Source organism: Oncorhynchus masou, chromosome 5 (assembly GCF_036934945.1).
Source record: "Oncorhynchus masou masou isolate Uvic2021 chromosome 5, UVic_Omas_1.1, whole genome shotgun sequence".
NCBI classification, from domain to species: Eukaryota; Metazoa; Chordata; class Actinopteri; order Salmoniformes; family Salmonidae; genus Oncorhynchus; species Oncorhynchus masou.
The window spans coordinates 76,357,074-76,371,916 of NC_088216.1; the positions used below are offsets into that span (position 1 = coordinate 76,357,074).

The window sequence follows — 14,843 nt, forward strand, 5'->3', positions numbered from 1 at the left end:
GGGCCTCCATTCTAAGTTGCTAACTCTTGCTGATTGAACAGCAGCTTGTGAACATCTTGATCCAGTCATTTGTAGTCTTGGTGGGAGATCTACAGTGGGGTACTCCAGATGTTTGATCTCTTCATTCCAGACTTGGCTTCATCCATTGAGAGAGCCTCCTGCTTATTGTGCACTTCTGTCAGACCTTAATTTTAAATGTTTTATTACATGCCCTTTTAAGCTGTGCTATTGATCCAAGCCCAGCTTTCAGAACACACGCTCACACTCCATCCAACCAGAACCCTACTGGGATGATTGACGTCTGGAAGGGATGTTGATGAATGAAACTGACACTAGGAGATAAAAGTGGGTGATGGACAGAAAGACACAGGTGGACAGACAGACAGACAGACAGACAGACAGACAGACACGTAACCACCCACAAAAACATATATCACATGCAGTATGTATAGTACATCACATGAGGTAAACAAGGGAAGGGAATGTACTTTTTTACAGCCTAATATTATTTATGAAAAGCATGAATATTAAAGTTACAGCTGTGTGTCTTTGTTCCTTCAGAATGATGCATTGGGCAGGCCGCATTGAGAAGGAGCTGGAGAAGACTATACAGTTGGTCACTGGAACCCAGCAGATAAGAGGGGTAAGTACTGGGAACTGGACTTCGTTTGAGGTTTAAGACCATATCTGATCCCATGCATCTACTGCAGAGGTAGCCTGCAGAGTTCTGTCATACTATCCAGGTCTGTCCCCAAACAATTCAAGCTTTTACTTTTAAAAATGCACCTTTCCAGAAACAAGTCTCTCACCGTTGCCGCTGGTTATAGACCCCCCTCAGCCCCCAGCTGTGCCCTGGACACCATATGTGAATTGATTTCCCCCCATCTATCTTCAGAGTTCGTACTGTTAGGTGACCGAAACTCGGATATGCTTAACACCCCGGACGTTTTACAATCTAAGCTAGACGCCCTCAATCTCACACAAATTATCAAGGAACCTACCAGGTACAACCCTAAATCTGTAACCATGGGCAACCTCTTAGATATCATCCTGACCAACTTTCCTTCTAAATACACCTCTGCTGTCTTCAACCAGGATCTCAGTGATCACTGCCTCATTGCCTGCGTGCGTAATGGGTCCGCGGTCAAACGACCACTCCTCATCACTGTCAAACGCTCCCCAAAACACTTCAGTGAGCAGGCCTTTCTAATCGACCTGTCTCGGGTATCCTGGAAGTATATTGACCTCATCCCGTCAATAGAGGATGCCTGGTTATTCTTTAAAATTGCTTTCCTCACCATCTTAAAAAAGCATGCACCATTCAAAATGTAGAACTAAGAACAGATATAGCCCTTGGTTCACCCAAGACTTGACTGCCCTTGACCAGCACAAAACATCCTGTGGCTTTCTGCATTAGCATCGAATACCCTCCGCGATATGCAACTTTTCAGGAAAGTCAGGAACCAATATACACATAGTCAGTTAGGAAATCTAAGGCTAGCTTTTTCAAACAGAAGTTTGCATCCTGTAGCACTAATTCCAAAACATTTTGGGACACTGTAAAGTCCATGGAGAATAAGAGCACCTCTTCCAAGCTGCCCACTGCACTGAGTCTAGCCTCTCTGGGATAGGGGGCAGTATTTTCACGTCCGAATGAGAGGCATGCCCAAAGTAACTGCCTGCTACTCAGGCCCAGAAGCTAGGATATGATTATTATTAGTATATTTGGATAGAAAGCACTCTGGTATTTATACAACTGTTTGAACAATGTCTGTGAGTATAACAGAACTGATTTGGCAGGGAAATCTTTTTTTGAGGTCAACCTGTTTTCCATTAGTTTTCTATGGCAAGCCCGTTTTAATAGAAATATGCTTGCAGTTCCTATGGCTTCCACTAGATGTCAACAGTCGTTAGAAATTGGTTGATGTTTTTCCTTTGAGGAACGAAGAAGTAGCCCTTTCCTTTCTGGGAGTCGAGCCAAGTGGACTCTTTTATTTGGGGCGAGCGACCTGAAGCTCGCTCCACTTTGATTTTATCCGCTATTGAACACAGTTTATCCCATCTTAAATTTGATTGATTATTTATGTTTTAAAATACCTAAAGTTGGAGTAGGAAAGTTGTTTGAAATGTGTGGACCAAGATTACAGGTAATTTATTAGATAATTTGTAGCCATGTTGGGTGAGTTGGAACCGGTGTTTTTCTGAATCAAACGAGCCAAATAAATGGACATTTTGGAGATATAACGATGGAATTAATCAAACAAAATGACAATTTGTGATGTTTACGGGACATATTGGAGTGCCAACAGAAGAAGATCTTCAAAGATAAGGCATTAATTACATTGTTATTTCTGAGTTTTGTGTCGCGCCTGGAGGGTTGAAATATGATTGTCATGTGTTTGTTTGATGGAGTGCTGTACTCAGATAATAGCATGGTTTGCTTTCGTTGTAAAGCCTTTTTGAAATCTGTCATGGTGGCTGGATTAACAAGAAGTTAAGCTTTATTTTTGTGTATTGCACTTGTGATTGTATGAAAGTGAAATATTTCTAATCATTTAATTTTAATTTGTCGGATGTTGTCAAATCGATCCCGCTAACGGGATTTGATCCAAACACTGTCACCACCGATAAATCTACGATAATCGATCATTTCAATAAGCATTTTTCTACGGCTGGCCATGCTTTCCACCTGGCTACACCTACCCCGGCCAACAGCTTTGCACTCCCTGCAGCAACTTGCCCAAGCGCCCCCGCTTCTCCTTCACCCAAATCCAGACAGATGATGTTCTGAAAGAGCTGCAAAATCTGGATCCCTACAAATCAGCTGGGCTAGACAATCTGGACCCTCTCATTCTAAAATTATCTGCCGAAATTGTTGCAACCCCTATTACTAGCCTGTTTAACCTCTCTTTCGTATCGTCTGAGATTTCCAAATATTGGAAAGCTGACGCGGTCATCCCCCTCTTCAAAGGGGGAGACACTCTAGACCCAAACTGTTACAGACCTATATTCATCCTACCCTGCCTTTCTAAGGTCTTCGAAAGCCAAGTTAACAAACAGATTACCGACCATTTCGAATCCCACAATACCTTCTCCGCCCTGCAATCTGGTTTCAGAGCTGGTCATGGGTGCACCTCAGCCACACTCAAGGTCCTAAAAGATATCATAACCACCATCGATAAGAGACATTTCTGTGCAGCCGTATTCATTGACCTGGCCAAGGCTTTCGACTCTGTCAATCACCACATTCTTATCGGCAGACTCAACAGCCTTGGTTTCTCAAATAATTGCCTCGCCTGGTTCACCAACTACTTCTCTGATAGAGTTCAGTGTGTCAAACCGGACGGTTCTGGCCTAGAATATGTGGACAACTACAAATACCTCGGTGTCTGGTTAGACTAGAAACTCTCCTTCCAGACTCACATTAAGCATCTCCAATCCAAACTTAAATCTAGAATTGGCTTCCTATTTCACAACAAAGCATCCTTCACTCATGCTGCAAACAAACCCTATCCTACCAATCCTTGACCTCGGTAACATCATTTACAAAACAGCCTCAATACTCTACTCAACAAATTGGATGTAGTCTATCACAGTGCCATCTGTTTTATCACCAAAGCCCGATATACTATCCACCACTGCGGCCCTCGCTTCATACTCGCCGCCAAACCCACTGGATCCAGGTCATCTACAAGTCTCTGCTAGGTAAAGCCCCGCCTTATCTCAGCTCACTGGTCACCATAGCAGCACCCACCCGTAGCACGCGCTCCAGCAGGTATATCTCACTGGTCACCCCCAAAGCCAATTCTTCCTTTGGCCGCCTTTCCTTCCAGTTCTCTGCTGCCAATGACTGGAACGAATGGCAAAAATCACTGAAGCTGGAGACTCATATCTCCTTCAGTAGCTTTAAGCACCAGCTCTCAGAGCAGCTCACAGATCACTGCACCTGTACATAGCCCATCTGTAAATAGCCCATCCAACTACCTCATCCCCATACTGTATTTGTTTATTTATCTTTCTCCTTTGCACCCCAGTATCTCTACTTGCACATTCATCTTCTGCACATCTACCATTCCAGTGTTTAATTGCTATATTGTATTTACTTCGCCACCATGGCCTATTTATTGCCTTTCCTCCCTTATCCTACCTCATTTGCACTCACTGTATATAGACTTTTTCTACTGTATTATTGACTGTATGTTTGTTTATTCCATGTGTAACTCTGTGTTGTTGTATGTGTCAACCTGCTTTACTTTATCTTGGCCAGGTTGCAGTTGTAAATGAGAACTTGTTCTCAACTAGCCAACCTGGTTAAATAAAGGTGAAATAAAAGTAGATAATATACAAAAGTGAAATAAACAATGAAAATGAAGAGTAAACATTACACTCTCAGAAGTTCCAAAAGAATAAAGACATTTCAAATGTAATATTATGTCTATATACAGTATTGTAACAATGTGCAAATGGTTAAAGTACAAAAGGAAAAATTAATAAACATATGGGTGATGGCTTTGTTTTGGGAATCGTTGTAGAATTTAGCGGCTATTTTCTGGATTTTGATAGAGGGTTTCGGCCTAATTCTGCTCTGCGTGCATTATTTTGTGTTTTACGTTGTATACTGAGGATATTTTTTGTAGAATTCTGCATGCAGAGTCTCAATTTGGTGTTTGTCCCATTTTGTGAATTCTTGGTTGGTGGCTGGACCCCAGACCTCACAACCATAAAGGGCAATGGGTTCTATAACTGATTCAAGTATTTTTAGCCAAATCCTAATTGGTATGTCAAATTCTATGTTCCTTTTGATGGCATAGAAGGCCCTTCTTGCCTTGTCTCTCAGATCGTTAACAGCTTTGTGAAAGTTACCTGTGGCGCTGATGTTTAGGCCAAGGTATGTATCGTTTTTAGTGTGCTTTAGGGAAACGGTGTCAAGATGGAATTTGTATTTGTGTTCCTGGCGACTGGACCTTTTTGGAACAACATTATTTTGGTCTTACTGAGATTTACTGTCAGGGCCCAGGTCTGGCAGAAACTGTGCAGAAGATCTAGGTGCAGCTGTACACACTCCTTGGTTGGTGACAGAAGCACCAGATCATCAGCAAATAGTAGACATTTGACTTCAGGTTTTAGTAGGGTGAGTCCGGGTGCTGCAGACATTCTAGTGCCCTCGCCAATTTGTTGATATATATGTTGAAGAGGGTGACCCCACGGCCCTGTGTGTATTTTTCGCCTATTTTAACCACGCACTTGTTGTTTGTGTACATGGATTTTATAATGTTGTATGTTTTTCCCCCCGACAACGCTTTCTATCCATTTGTATAGCAGACCCTCATGCCAAATTGGGTCAAAGGCTTTTTTGAAATCAACAAAGCTTGAGAAGACTTTGCCTTTGTTTTGGTTTGTTTGTTTGTCAATTAGGGTGTGCAGAGTGAATACGTGGTCTGTCGTAGGATAATTTGGTAAAAAGCCAATTTGACATTTGCTCTGTACTGAGGAAATGTACAAGTCTGCTATTTATGATAATGCAGCGCGTTTTCCCAGGGTTGCTGTTGATGCATTTCCCACGGTAGTTATTGAGGTCAAATTTGTCCCCATATTTATGGATTGGGGTGATCAGTCCTTGGTTCCAACTATTGGGGAAGATGCCAGACCTAAGGATGATGTTAAAAAGTTTAAGTATAGCCAATTGTAATTTGTTGTCTGTATATTTTATCATTTCATGTAGGATACCATCAACACCACAGGCCTTTTTGGGTTGGATGGTTTGTATTTCGTCCTGTAGTTCATTCAAGGTCATTGGATAATCCAGTGGGTTCTGGTCGTCTTTAATAGTTGATTCTAAGATTTGTATTTGATCATGTATATGTTTTTGCTGTTTGTTCTTTGTTATAGAGCCAAAAAGATTGGAGTTTACCCATACATCTCCATTTTGGATAGATACACTGTGTCATGACATTGGCCTCTTTGGGTATAGCAACCCCATCCCCCTCTCCCTGCCTCCCCCTTGCCTCCTTCAACTAGGCTGCTGTGGTCAGAGGTCGTAAATTCCCAAGAAGACCCTGCTACATGGCCACATAGTATATAGAGAGTACATTTTCATAGAGTACAAAGGAAATCCTTCCACCTCACAGAACTTGAGGTACGAACAAATTTCATGTTCCGGGAAAGCATAAAAGATCGGTGAAGAATCCAGCTACGAACTGGTCCGTTTGTCACAACTTGGGGAAAATCATGGGAGATGGTGTGGCCACATTACCATAACGTGGTTTATATAATAGCCTCAGATATGAGGTTTACATCTAATTGTTGTATAAGATGAATGAGTATGATACTGTTTGTATAATTGTGTAATATGATTTTGGACTGTTTAACTTCTTGCGTCGAGCAATCCCGTATCCGGGAGCGTAATCATAGCCTCAAGCTCATTAGCATAACGCAACGTTAACTATTCATGAACATCGCAAATGAAATGAAAGAAATATATTCACTCACAAGCTTAGCCTTTTGTTAACAACACTGTCATCTCAGATTTTCAAAATATGCTTTTCAACCATAGCTACAAAAGCATTTGTGTAAGAGTATTGATAGCTAGCATAGCATTAAGCCTAGTATTCAGCAGGCAACATTTTCAAAAAAACAAGAAAAGCTTTCAAATAAAATAATTTAGCTTTGAAGAACTTTGGATGTTTTCAATGAGGAGACTCTCAGTTAGATAGCAAATGTTCAGTTTTTCCAAAAATATTATTTGTGTAGGAGAAATCGCTCCATTTTGTTCATCACGTTTGGCTAAGGAAAAAAAACGAAAATTCAGTCATTACAACGCCAATTTTTTTTACAAATTAACTCCATAATATCGACAGAAACATGGCAAACGTTGTTTAGAATCAATCCTGATGGTGTTTTTCACATATCTATTCGATGATAAATCATTCGTGGCAGTTGACTTTCTCCTCTGAAGCAAATGGTAAAATGCACGCAACTGGAGATTACGCAATAATTTCGACGGAGGACACCAAGCGGGCACCTGGTAAATGTAGTCTCTTATAGTCAATCTTCCAATGATATGCCTACAAATACGTCACAATGCTGCAGACACCTTGGGGAAACGACAGAAAGTGTAGGCTCAATCCTGGCGCATTCACAGCCATATAAGGAGACATTGGAACACAGCGCCCTCAAAATCTGAGCCATTTCCTGTTTGAAATTTCATCTTGGTTTCGCCTGTAGCATCAGTTCTGTGGCACTCACAGATAATATCTTTGCAGTTTTGGAAACGTCAGAGTGTTTTCTTTCCAAAGCTGTCAATTATATGCATAGTCGAGCATCTTTTCGTGACAAAATATCTTGTTTAAAACTGGAACGTTTTTTTATCCAAAAATTAAAAGAGAGCCCCCTATATCGAAGAAGAAGAAAAATACAATTCCCTTTTGATTTGAACTAAATCAGAGGACCGCCCCTGAGCCCAGTTAGGGTCACACATCCTGGGACAGCCCTCTTCGGCCCTTCCGAATCAAACCCCCACTCAGGTTTTTGATCAGCAAACCGAGCTTACCTCAATTACGAGATGGCTAAAGGTTGCAGACCTTGTTTTTCTCCATTAGGAGGGACAAAGGTTGTAGACCATTGCTGAATCTTTTATCCATACCACGTGGTTAAAATCTTAGACTAACGATACCGACAGAATAAGAACAAGTCTTTGATATTAATTACTAGTCTGCAGCTAGGAATTCACTATCATTGAACGCGAAGAACGACAACCGCCGAAACATCCATTCTATAACAAATGTCACTCTGAACAATCCCCTCTAACCACGACCGAGAGAATGAAGGAGAGAGACGGACAATTCTACAAAAGAAATGAACTTTTCACCAGCGATCAAGACGACACACTGAGCGTAAATATATATATTGATTGCAATTGTTCCAGAATGAGTGAGCGTTCATGTGCAAAGGATTAGCATTTCAATTGTTATAATTATCACTTTGTAGTGACTTCTTATTCGACCCCCACTTCCCCTTTTGTCTAACAAGCCGCCATGCCGGTTTAGCCCACTAGGGTACATTCTCCTATTATTTCATGTAACCACATTTAACTTGTTTGCGTCGTTTATGCATTTCTGTGAATTACTTAGTAAGTAATAAATAAATGATTTAAGACATTTGATGTATGGATGACTCATAGTGAAGACTGGGTTTGTGCAGATAACCAACAATTTACGACGTTTGGAAGACTAACGTGAGGTAAAGTAAATAATTAATTAATTCGAAGATGAATTGATCAGATAAAATATCTGAAAAGTTATTTTAGGAAATGATAACTTTGTCATCTGAATATTTTTCCTTGGTGCCCCGACTTCCTAGTAATTACGGTTACATGATTAATCAGTCTAATCGCGTAATACTAATTACAGAGAATCTTTGATAAAAACTATCAGTCTTCAGTTAATGAGAGTAAAGACATGACAACTGTAATTATTCATGTTGTTGTTTGTTTGTGTTTTCCATTTCCCCCAGAAGTGGTTAGAGTCTATGGATTCTTCAGTTACATCGAGCTGATTTCTGACGTACTGTTCCTTATTTTTCCGTAGTGTATTTCTGTATTGTTTTAGTGATTCACCATAGTGAAGGCGTAGACTCAGGTTTTCTGGGTCTCTATGTTTTTGGTTGGACAGGTTTCTCATTTTCTTTCTTAGGTTTTTGCGTTCTTCATCAAACCATTTGTCATTGTTGTTCATTTTCAGAGGTTTTCTGTTTGAAATTTTTAGATTTAATGGGGAAGCTGAGAGGTCAAATATACTATTTAGATTTTCTACTGCCAACTTTACACCTTCACTATTACAGTGGAACATTTTGTCCAGGAAGTTGTCTAAAAGGGATTGAATTTGTTGTTGCATAATTGTTTTTTGGTAGGTTTCCACACTACATTCCTTCCATCTATAGCATTTCTTAATATTACTGAACGTTCTGAGAGACTCTGGGTTGAGGTCAGTGATCAAGTAGTCTACGGTAGTATTGCCAAGAGATGAGCTATAGGTGTACCTACCATAGAGTCCCCCCTCTCTCTCTCTCTCTCTCTCTCTCTCTCTCTCTCTCTCTCTCTCTCTCTCTCTCTCTCTCTCTCTCTCTGAAGCTAGGTCTACTGTTGTATGGCTTCTGGTCCAAATGAAATCAACACCAGCCATGTGTCTACAGTATGTACTAAACTCTAGAGGCCACACACATCTGGTCTCCTGTTTCTGTACTCTAGAGATGACACACATCTGGCCTCCTGTTTCTGTTTCTGTAGAGACGACACACATCTGGCGTCTTGTTTCTGTAGTCTAGAGACGACACACATCTGGCCTCCTGTTTCTGTTTCTGTAGTCTAGAGACGACACACATCTGGCCTCCTGTTTCTGTTTCTGTACTCTAGAGACGACACACATCTGGCCTCCTGTTTCTGTTTCTGTACTCTAGAGACGACACACATCTGGCCTCCTGTTTCTGTTTCTGTACTGTTTCTGTAGAGACAACACACATCTGGCCTCCTGTTTCTGTTTCTGTACTCTAGAGACAACACACATCTGGCCTCCTGTTTCTGTTTCTGTACTCTAGAGACGACACACATCTGGCCTCCAGTTTCTGTTTCTGTACTCTAGAGATGGCACGCATCTGGCCTCCTGTTTCTGTTTCTGTACTCTAGAGACGACACACATCTGGCCTCCAGTTTCTGTTTCTGTACTCTAGAGATGACACACATCTGGCCTCCTGTTTCTGTTTCTGTACTCTAGAGACGACACACATCTGGTCTCCTGTTTCTGTTTCTGTACTCTAGAGACGACACACATCTGGCCTCCTGTTTCTGTACTCTATAGACGACACACATCTGGCCTCCTGTTTCTGTACTCTAGAGATGACACACACATCTGGCCTCTTGTTTCTGTACTCTATAGAGACGACACACATCTGGCCTCCTGTTCCTGTACTCTATAGAGACGACACACATCTGGCCTCCTGTTTATGAACTCTAGAGACGGCACACATCTGGCCTCTTGTTTCTGTACTCTATAGAGACGACACACATCTGGCCTCCTGTTTATGAACTCTAGAGGCGGCACACATCTGGCCTCTTGTTTCTGTACTCTATAGAGACGACACACATCTGGCCTCCTGTTTATGAACTCTACAGACAGCACACATCTGGCCTCTTGTTTCTGTACTCTAGAGACGACACACATCTGGCCTCCTGTCTCTGATTCTGTTCCGCTGTCAGTGCTAGTGGTGGTGGCTAAGTGGTTTAGGTGTTTGGGTGGGCGGAGCGATGATGGTTGTTGTTGGTTGGCATGGGGATGTGTTGGTTGCACTGACGTTGTAGCTTGATACAAAGATTATTTGCATTGTCTTACAGAGAAATACAATTTGGTATGTTGCTATTTACTCACTGATATACAGGCTTTGATGTTCCTAGTTTGTGTCAATATTCATTGAATAGGAATATGTGTGAATTTCCATAAGCAAATACAGCATGTGTATTTGTTTGTGTTTGCGTTGTCAGAAGGAATGAGATTGAGTGTATGTTGTGGGAATGGTAACTGTTAGTCTAGACTAGTCAGTCTAATCTGTTTCAGTGAATACTGGCGGCTGGTACCCTAACAGTTAATAGTGTTGGGCCAGTAACCGAAAGGTTGCAAGTTCGAATCCCCCGAGCCGACTAGGTGAAAAGTCTGTCGATGTGCTCTTGAGCAAGGTACTTAGTGTGTATGTGTTAGTCTAAGGACTGTGTGCATGCGCGATAGTTGGTGTGAAAAAACATTTATCATGGCCCCAAACAGGAGTTGTCACAGGGTGTGCTAAATGGCCCAGCATGCCTAGAAAAGCCATTTTCTAAATGGATGCCTCTCTCTATACGTGTGTCTGATAGAAATCTTCCCAGGGCTATGCCGGCTGGTAACAAGATTGCCTCCCTTCACGCCCTCTTCCTCTCAATGAGTAGTTTATTCTCAGAGTTTAAAAAAATCACAGTAAAGAGACTGCAAATATTTTTTGGTTTGTCTTACGCTGAGAGAGTGAAGGGAGGAAGTTGAATTTAATGTGATCTATTCTGTGCCTCTTGGTTTAGATTTTCAAGCAGATAGATTGTGGGTATTTAGTGAAGGAGAGAAAGGGCAGAGAGGATGTGCTTGGTGAGAGAGAGAAGTAGGGTCGATATTGAAGGTTTTAAATTCAGGGGTAGACTGATGAATGAGAGAGAGGTTAGGTGTTTTCAGAATAGGAGGGGATTTGTGTGAGGGTATGGATGGATGATTTGACAGCAAGAACAGATATTAGGAGAACATGAACATATTTATAGAGACATCATTAGAGATGCATGATTTGAGAGCGAGAGAGAGATAATAGAGAGAGAGAATAGATAGAACGAGATAATGGAGAGAGAGTGAGTCTCTAATGAGGGAAGAAGGATGCTCTTTTCTGTCTCTCTCTTCCTCATTATAATCCTCATTGCTGTGATCTGTTCTGTTCTGAGAGATGCTGCTGTGCTGTGGTGGACACTGGCATTCTTTTCATATCCTCAGGCTTAGTCAGACCTGTTTTGAGAATAATACCGTAGGATTACACCCACACACTTTCACCATGGGCTGGGCTACAGTAACTCTAGAGTTGATCAGAAAACACACACACGCACGCAGGCACACACACAGAGTTATGGCCATTTTTTCAACCCCTTTTCTAGAGAGATTCTTAAACTGCAAAGCACTGTAACATATGTTGGGCTCTTAATTCATTTCAATAAGAAGGGCCTAATCAGCATGAATCATTTAGCCTCATACACATGATGGCTCCTTAACCCCATATGCCCTGCACAGTACCAATAATTTGGGCCTCTCTACCTCCCTACCTCCAAATTGGGCCTCTCTACCTCCCTATTCCTCTCTTTTCTCCCTAATCCCTCTCTCCTGGTCTCTTAACCATGGTTATGGAATATAGCCTGGGAGTGGCAGACTGGGCTGATCCTAGTCTCTCCTAGTTTGTCTGTGAGGAAGAAACACTGAGCTCCAGTATGAAGCCTAGGTGGAACACTGAGCTGCAGTATGAAGCCCAGGGGAACACTGAGCTGTAGTATGAAGCCCAGAGGGAACACTGAGCGCCAGTATGAAGCCCGGGGGAAACACTGAGCTCCAGTATGAAGCCCAGGGGAAACACTGAGCGCCAGTAAGAAGCCCAGGGGAAACACTGAGCGCCAGTATGAAGCCCAGGGGAACACTGAGCGCCAGTATGAAGCCCGGGGGAAACACTGAGCTGCAGTATGAAGCCCAGGGGAACACTGAGCGCCAGTATGAAGCCCGGGGGAAACACTGAGCTGCAGTATGAAGCCCAGGGGAACACTGAGTGCCAGTATGAAGCCCAGAGGAAAACAGCTGTATGAAGCCCAGGGGAACACTGAGCGCCAGTATGAAGCCCGGGGGAACACTGAGCTGCAGTATGAAGCCCAGAGGGAACACTGAGTGCCAGTATGAAGCCCAGGGGGAACACTGAGCTGCCAGTATGAAGCCCAGGGGGAACACAGAGCTCCAGTATGAAGCCCAGGGGAACACTGAGTGCCAGTATGAAGCCCAGAGGGAACACTGAGCGCCAGTATGAAGCCCAGGGGAACACTGAGTGCCAGTATGAAGCCCAGAGGGAACACTGAGCGCCAGTATGAAGCCCAGGGGGAACACTGAGCGCCAGTATGAAGCCCAGGGGAAACACTGAGCTCCAGTATGAAGCCCAGGGGGAACACTGAGCTCCAGTATGAAGCCCAGGGGGAACACTGAGCTCCAGTATGAAGCCCAGGGGGAACACTGAGCTCCAGTATGAAGCCCAGGGTGAACACTGAGCGCCAGTATGAAGCCCAGGGGGAACACTGAGCTGCAGTATGACGCCCAGGGGGAACACTGAGAGCCAGTATGAAGCCCAGAGGGAACACTGAGCGCCGGTATGAATCCCAGGGGGAACACTGAGCTCCACTATGAAGCCCAGGGGAATGTGTGTGGGAAGACCAGGATCAGAGAGAATTCAAATTAGAACACTTCAGATTCACTGATCCTTCAACAAATACAGAGAAGAGAGGATACACACACACACACACACACATACAGTTGAAGTTGGAAGTTTACATACACCTTGTTTACATACACATCTGGTCTTGAATTCAAACTAACAGTAGCCCAGGCCAATGAAGCGACACAATGATTGTACAATATTAGGAGGAAATATATATACAGTTGAAGTCAGAAGTTTACATACACCTCAGCCAAATACATTTAAACTCAGGCATTCACAATTCCTGACATTTATTCCAAGTACAAATCCCCTGTCTTAGGTCAGTTAAGATCACCACTTTATTTTAAGAATGTGAAATGTCAGAATAATTGTAGAGAGAATGATTTATTTCAGATTTTCTTTCTTTCTTCACATTCCCAGTGGGTCAGAAGTTTACATACACTCAATTAATATTTGGTAGCATTGCCTTTAAATTGTTTAACGTGGGTCAAACGTTTCGGGTAGCCTTCCACAAGCTTCCCACAGTAAGTTTGTTGAATGTTGGCCCATTCCTCCTGACAGAGTTGGTGTAACTGAGTCAGGTTTGTAGGCCTCCTGGCTACCACACACTTTTTCAGTTCTGCCCACAGATTTTCTATAGGGTTGAGGTCAGGGCTTGGTGATGGCTACTCCAATACCTTGACTTTGCTGTCATGAAGCTATTTTGCCACCACTTTGGAAGTATGTTTGGGGTCATTGTCCATTTGGAAGACCCATTTGCAACCAAGCTTTAACTTGACTGATGTCTTGAGACATCAGTCAAGTTAAAGCTTGGTTGCAACATCAAGGCGGTGGCCCGTTCCTGTAGGTTCATGCTCTACAACATCCGCAGAGTACGACCCTGCCTCACACAGGAAGCGGCGCAGGTCCTAATCCAGGCACTTGTCATCTCCCGTCTGGATTACTGCAACTCGCTGTTGGCTGGGCTCCCTGCCTGTGCCATTAAACCCCTACAACTCATCCAGAACGCCGCAGCCCGTCTGGTGTTCAACCTTCCCAAGTTCTCTCACGTCACCCCGCTCCTCCACTCTCTCCACTGGCTTCCAGTTGAAGCTCGCATCCGCTACAAGACCATGGTGCTTGCCTACGGAGCTGTGAGGGGAACGGCACCGCAGTACCTCCAGGCTCTGATCAGGCCCTACACCCAAACAAGGGCACTGCGTTCATCCACCTCTGGCCTGCTCGCCTCCCTACCACTGAGGAAGTACAGTTCCCGCTCAGCCCAGTCAAAACTGTTCGCTGCTCTGGCCCCCCAATGGTGGAACAAACTCCCTCACGACGCCAGGACAGCGGAGTCAATCACCACCTTCCGGAGACACCTGAAACCCCACCTCTTCAAGGAATACCTAGGATAGGATAAAGTAATCCTTCTCACCCCCCCCTTAAATGATTTAGATGCACTATTGTAAAGTGGCTGTTCCACTGGATGTCAGAAGGTGAATTCACCAACTTGTAAGTCGCTCTGGATAAGAGCGTCTGCTAAATGACTTAAATGTAATGTAATGTTGAGATGTTGCTTCACTATATCCACATAATTTTCTTTCCTCATGATACCATCTATTTTGTGAAGTACACAAGTCCCTCCTGCAGTAAAGCACTCCCCCAACATGATGCTGCCACCTCAATGTTTCACGGTTTGGATGGTGTTCTTCAGCTTGCAAGCCTCCCCCTTTTTCCTCCGAACATAACGATGGTCATTATGGCCAAATAGTTCTATTTTTGTTTCATTAGACCAGAGGACATTTCTCCAAAAAGTATGATCTTTTTCCCCATGAGCAGTTGCAAAC

At 43.2% G+C, this 14,843-nt stretch overlaps 1 protein-coding gene across 2 annotated transcripts in view; it reads left to right on the plus strand.

Moving 5' to 3' along the window:
* The window catches only part of LOC135540277 (voltage-dependent calcium channel subunit alpha-2/delta-2-like), a 308,846-nt gene that overhangs the window by 18,929 nt on the left and 275,074 nt on the right, over positions 1-14,843 (plus strand). For both annotated transcript variants that reach the window (XM_064966836.1, XM_064966837.1), the window contains exon 2: positions 562-643. In XM_064966836.1, the coding sequence (XP_064822908.1) occupies positions 562-643 (82 nt within the window). The remainder of the gene's footprint in view (positions 1-561; positions 644-14,843) is intronic.